The sequence below is a fragment of the Metopolophium dirhodum genome, chromosome 3 (assembly GCF_019925205.1).
Source record: "Metopolophium dirhodum isolate CAU chromosome 3, ASM1992520v1, whole genome shotgun sequence".
Classification (NCBI taxonomy): Eukaryota; Metazoa; Arthropoda; class Insecta; order Hemiptera; family Aphididae; genus Metopolophium; species Metopolophium dirhodum.
In genome coordinates, this window is record NC_083562.1 from 25923593 (window position 1) to 25930404 (window position 6812).

The following is a 6812-nucleotide window of genomic DNA, read 5'->3' on the forward strand; positions in this document are numbered from 1 at the left end:
TGTAGGACGAGGTCCTATTTATAGTTCAAAATAAAAATGAAAACAATAATAAAATAACAAGTGTAAATATCAATTTAGTAAAAAAAAATATAAATAATCAAGTGAAACTAAGGAAAATAAGTCTGCATTATCAAAACACTATTCCCAAAAAACATTTAAATATTTATATCTGAGCATAGCATATATTATAATTGTAAGTTGATCATGACTCATGAGGAATATAAAATAGATGTGTAATATTAAGTTGATCGAACCTAATAAAAAAAGTCATGTTACTCGTTTAAATAAAAATCCAGAAAACACAAAATATTTGACAAGGTGTCTTGTTTTTTTTATTCTAGTTTTGATTGCAATTGCTTGTCCTAACCTGGGCCCGGTCATATCGCTCGTCGGAGCATTATGTCTGTCATTTTTGGGTCTAATCTTGCCGAGCTGCATCGATCTAGTTACATGCTGGGAAGAACCTGGATTGGGTAGAGGATACTGGCGTCTGTGGAAAAACTTGGTCATCATAATGTTCGGCATTTTGGGATTGGTTACCGGCGTTTACTGTAGTATACTTGACATCATCGTACAGTTCAATCAGTGAGCGTGCGCGCAAGTAATGATTTCAATTACAAAAGGACGGCAGCGACACAACTCTCATACAGACAGAACAGCAATATTAGCGTTGTCAATTACAGCTATTAGTGTCCAGTAAAATTGTTTTTAAACAAAAAAACGACAATAAATATTTTGTACTGATTAACTAGGGTGCAACAGTGAATTTTGAAAAAAATTTTAAAACAAAATCATGGATTTTAGATATTAGACTTTTATCTTTTGTCATCAGTTTTCGAGTATTATATTATTATATTATACAGTGTTCCTAAAGCGGCCTTGTAAATATAATAATAAAATAACAGACTAACAAAAATTTAAGTAAAAAATTGAAATATTCTTGTTGCTCAATATTTGTTTCCGTTTGTAGAACTTCATGATTTCTATGAGTGTTATTTGCTCGTAATGGGATAATTTGGGTCCGATCAATATTTCCTTATTTTATTTGAATATTCCATATATTATCATAAAAAGTAATTCATTATTAATCCACATTTAAATAATCTTTACTATAGTAGTACTATTATTTTTCTGATACTATATAGTATATACCATAAGACATTAAGTATTTAGTTATTTTTATTTATATGCATTTTTTTTTTATATATATATTTTATTTTATTCTTCACTGTCTCAAAAATATATAATATTGTTTTTACGTGTCTAATGCTGATAAACAAATACATTTCTGTCCATTTATTATAATAAATATTTGTTTGACCAATAATGTTATAACATTTTTGATTGTTACTGTGAAATTATAACTATGTTTATTATAAACAGATTTACATAAAATATAAATGTATTGATATTACAATAATCAGATACCTATTAGATAAATGAAGATTTATAGTTTGGCTGGAGTAATATTTGAAATATTACTTCCTACCAAACTATAACTTATCACTTTTCTTTTTACTTTGGACTATATTTGAATATAGTTAATTAATTAGTCATTTTATATATACATACGTACTATATAGGTTTTACTAAAAACAAACAATTCTTGAAAAAAAATGCCATTTTTTTATCTAACTGAATACATGTTTTAGTCTAATTGGGCAATAACTATATTATTGAAGTTGAGTGCAATCAACTTGCTATTATTGTTCTTCAATTAATAATTTAACTAAGAAAATAACAAATTGACTAACAAATTTTATTCACGGGTAAGTTCATATAATAAAAAATTAATAGATTTTTGAGATAATGATGCAAAATGTAGTTCTCTAATTTAGTACTATCATATTATTCAATGATTCAAATTTAAAACTATTCCTAACCATACCAAATTATAGCTCGTGTATCTCTATGTACGTACGGACCTCGTCGGTAAATTCTTAAAATCTAATCAATGTTAACTTCATGTGTGTTTCATTGTATATTTCTCTTTGGCATACACTCATATTTGATTACATTATGTTCGACTGAACAACATAATGTTTAGACCATGTACAAACTAATAGAATATTTTGTTATAAAATAAACAAAACTATTTTACCTCAAATTTAAAATAACTATAAGTAATTGATCGAAATAGGAAACAGTTGTTTACCAATTCACATAACCAACAATTATTCAATTACCTAAACAATATGAATAAATTAAATTATATTATTTATTACCAGGATTTCTATCATTTTATTTACTAAATAAACTAGGTATCTATGGTGCGATTAGAAAATATTAAAAATTATTTTTACCCAATGTAAATTGGAATAATATTATTTCAAAATGTTTGGATAGCATTTGATAGGTAGGTAGTAAATTTTTAATTTAAAAAGGCGACCTTGTGATGTAGTAATAATAAATATATGATAATAATAAATATGTAATTTTGACAAATTGTTTAATATTGTCGATATAGTAGCTATAAGTTATTTTGATCAATCTAAGAGGTATTTAAATGATTTATTTTTAGACTGAAATTATACAAATTCATATCCATCGTTGTTGATTTAGTATCTGAATATTATTGTATTTTATTACGGATATTGATATACTTATTTTTTTCCTAACTACATATATTATATAGCTGGTGACTACTACCAATTAACTATTTAGTGAAGTGCTCATTAATTTATCTATTCATATATTATAAAATTATTGTTTGTCAAACGTCATAAAATCTAAGATTCTATTAATTTGAATATATTTTACCCTTCATCGTAAGTAATTATTTTTGTGTACGTGTCTTTAAATTACCATCTTGCATACATAATATTACTTTTATTTTTTATAATTGAGAAATTATATTTTTTATGGTGTATACTTTGGTTAACAATAAATATTAATATACAAAATATAGAAAATATTTATTTACAAAACATCTTAATTGTTGTACGAAAGTTTCAATTTAGATTACATAATTTATTACATTATTGAAATGTTTAGTTTGATTTATAAATGGGCAGTATCAATTAAATTAAAAACAAAAAATTATTTCTTTTGTGTACTTAATTTAAGAGCTAAAAAACGTAAGGACAAATTTTGAAACAAAAAAGAAAACAAAATGTTTCAATTTTTTATGTTTGAAAAATTTAACTACATTCGATAGAAAAATCATTTCATAGGTGTGATATGGTGTACAATTGAAATTATTACATCTTTTATGCCTGGAATTTGCAAGCATCTTAAGAAAATTTCTAAATTTTTAAAACACATTTTACAGCACATCTCTTGATCTTAAAAACATTTTACATAACATAATATATTATACTATATTACATTTAATTAATAATTTAAACTCAAAATACATTAAAAACAAAATAAATACTGAAAATGTATTGAAAAAGGTACTCAATCTGTAAAACAAATAAAAAAACTATAAAGGAAAAAGACTATTGTTGTTAAACGACTATGTGGTTGTTTATTTGAGTGATACACCCTGTACAGTTAATTATTACTATTTTGATAATAACTGTGCTGAATATTTGTTGTCTATAATTTAAATCGCATTTAGATAATCTATGTACCTTCTTATGTTTAATTAAACCAATGACCGGATATTTTGTTTTATATTTTTTTTTTTGGTACCTATTATTTTTACTAATATAATTTATAGTGTAAGTTTTTGTTTTATATAATTAAAGTATAATGAAATCTGTGATGTTACGCGAAACGATATTATTCGGTAGCTGTAAGTAATTATTTTAGTCTAGATGATGCTGATGAAATAAAAAAATGTCTATGTAACAAAATATATAAAAACAAATTGATAATATTATATCGTCTTTATTATGTGTTCCATGATCAAATTTTTACTTGTCACTCCCAACTGCAAGTGTAGTAGGTATAACAATTTGCATTACACACAAAAATTAAATGCACTTAAATTGTCTATCCAAAGCGCCTTGTTTTAAATTAATAATATTTATATTCCGTATTTTTTATAGGTGCTCAATATGTGAATTATATTATATATAATATCAACTATGAAAAGAAACAGTTTAAAAGTCAATTTGTTTTCAACTTTTTTTTTCATGTTAGTTAAGTTAGAATATGAAATTGTTGACGTATAAATATATAATATATATTGACTATCACAAATATATATATATATATATGTATAGCATATAAACATACCATGATTCGGTCTACAAAGTACGAAGACAGCAGGGGGTGTGTTTAAGACTTCATTATTTTTCATATAATAGCGAACCAATTTTAATACCTACCTATCAGAATATCTGATAGAGAGACAAGTTTTATTTCAGAATTGTTGTTAAGACATAAAATGATATTCAACATGTGCATTATAGGTTCCTCTCGAGCTAATTTACAAATATAATGGTTTAATAATAATAAAATCAATGCTATCAAAGCTCGTCCATAAGAAAGGGAAAAGTTGCAACAAGTCTATATATAATGTGCAATTTGTCATTAACTTCATACTTCATCCGGTGTATTGAAAACACACCTATAGCGTGTTATTTTTTGGAACGAATCAACACGGTGATCAACATTAAAACGAGTGAGACTCATGATTATTTACGGAAGGTTCTAACTTCTAGATAATGACGATTGTGTAGATGAGCGTGACTTAGTAAATAGGTATTGGGGTATACCTATTATATCAGAATGATAATACGAGAACAATAGTAATGTCCTGCTAATTATTATATCATATAATGTAGATGCGAGACGCTATGTAGCTAAATCATAATATTTAGTATGAGATTATGTTATGATTTTTAACTGACAAAAATCCCCCGATAGGGTAGGCTTTCAAACTGAGTTATACATATTACCTATATTATTGTGCACATTAATTGTTAAATTAATATCCAACATAATTTACATCATTTTTTTGGTGAACAGAGTGGGGATTGCCCCCCCCCCTTGTATCCACCATTGGTTGAGATACTTTTGGTTCATTAAACCGATGTCGACAGATGTTATAGGTATAAATTAATAATTGATATCGCTAACTGCCATTAAAAGTATCGAAAAATAATTTTTATAATTATAAAACAACGACCCACTGTCAAATGGCAATTAGTTTTACAACTAGAGTGTATATTTATAGTCAACTATACCGATGCAGTTGGAAAAAAGGCGTGTCTTTCAAATCCTTGAATAATTTCAATTCACTTTTCTTTTGTTGGTAGCGTCGTAGAGACTAGACTACTAAACCTATGTATGGCGTATACATATTTATTCGAAATTGCATAAATTATTAATTTCAATTTCACAATTGAATATAAATTATTATACTCCGGGTGATAAGAATCTTGATGTATATATATTATAATGTATAATGGTAGGTATAATACATATAATAGGTATAAGGTATATTTATATAACAATATAATATTATACGAATAATTATATTTAGGTATATTAATTATTTAAGAAAATTTTGTTCACTCAAGTAAAAAATTTGGCATCTACCTCCTCAACAGGGTCGTGGACACCCCTTACAACATAGACAGTATATAGGTAAATGTATTTATTATATTAATTAATTATTTATATAATATGTAATTGTTATGATAACCCCCCCCCCCTGATTTAATTTCTGTCTACGGTACTGCCCCTCAAGCCTACCAAGTGAACAATTGTCACCAGAAATGTTTCATAAATATGATTCATATAGAATAATAGGGTAGGACGGGTAAGCAGTAATTTATTTTATTATGTAATAATAGATAATAAATAATATATATGTATACTGTATAGATATTATTATTTAGTATGTAGTCATAAGATATGTACCAACTTAATATATCAATATTTTTAGATTTCGAGTGGAGCGATGAATGTATTGGTTTTAAAATGATGTCAATTTTTTAATGTTATTAATTATTTTTATTTAAATCATCACCTTTTGGAGCAGTAAAAATCCACTGAATTCAAATTTAATACATCACATTGTAGTGGCCTAATCTATGATCAAGTAATAGGTACACTTGGCACCTACTTTGAAGCAGAGCTACTTCGCCAGTTTTTAAAATTCATTTTATCATAACTTTTATACACTAAACTACTAAAGACTTGAGAGTTAAAGTCTTAAGGGTACTTGAAACGGGCCTTGTGCTTTTTGCTTAGATTTGGGGCCTAGTGTATACACACAAAAATAAATAGGACAATTGGTTTCATAAATTATATTATTTCAGTCATTTAAAATGTTATGCCGATCGTAAATTCGTAAAGGAGCGATATAGGTACTTATTATGTACCTAATAATTAAATAATTGTTGCGGTCAAACATATTATAAACATGGGGCAGATTACTCTAGGACAAAACCAAGAGGTACAGTAATTTTCAAAAACACCAGACTAGAACTTTTTCTGTTCTATTAATTATGTTTATGTATGTATTGCTTGTAGCCTTAATTTGGTTTTTGTAGATATAGTAACAAATAACAATACTAACAATGTATCATCCATAACTGCAGTTGCTATCAATTGTTGGTGTAGTTCTAAGACAACTTTATTTTTCGGCTTCTACCGAGAGATGATCAATCCTAAAGTTTGTTAATTCAATATGAACAGAAGAAAAGTGATGAGTACCTACCTATTTTAAAGATACTTATACATATTAGAAATGTTTCTAGAACTGCGATGGACGTCGGCCAATAAGGTAGTCTTTGTCATTATTTCCCACACGTATTGGCCGTATTAAATATTCATAAAACTAAAAATCTATTTACAAATCATAATATAAAAATATAATAATTAATAAAAATGATAACAGCCATCAATTTTAC

The 6812-nt window shown here is 26.2% G+C and overlaps 1 protein-coding gene across 4 annotated transcripts in view; it reads left to right on the forward strand.

Annotated features, from left to right (window-relative positions):
- LOC132940385 (proton-coupled amino acid transporter-like protein pathetic) overlaps positions 1–3826 on the forward strand; it is a 39731-nt gene extending 35905 nt beyond the window's left edge. For all 4 annotated transcript variants that reach the window (XM_061007941.1, XM_061007942.1, XM_061007943.1 and 1 more), the window contains one exon: positions 342–3826. In XM_061007941.1, coding sequence (XP_060863924.1) covers positions 342–589 — 248 coding nt within the window. In that variant the 3' untranslated portion in view covers positions 590–3826. The remainder of the gene's footprint in view (positions 1–341) is intronic.
- Positions 3827–6812: the final 2986 nt, after the last annotated feature.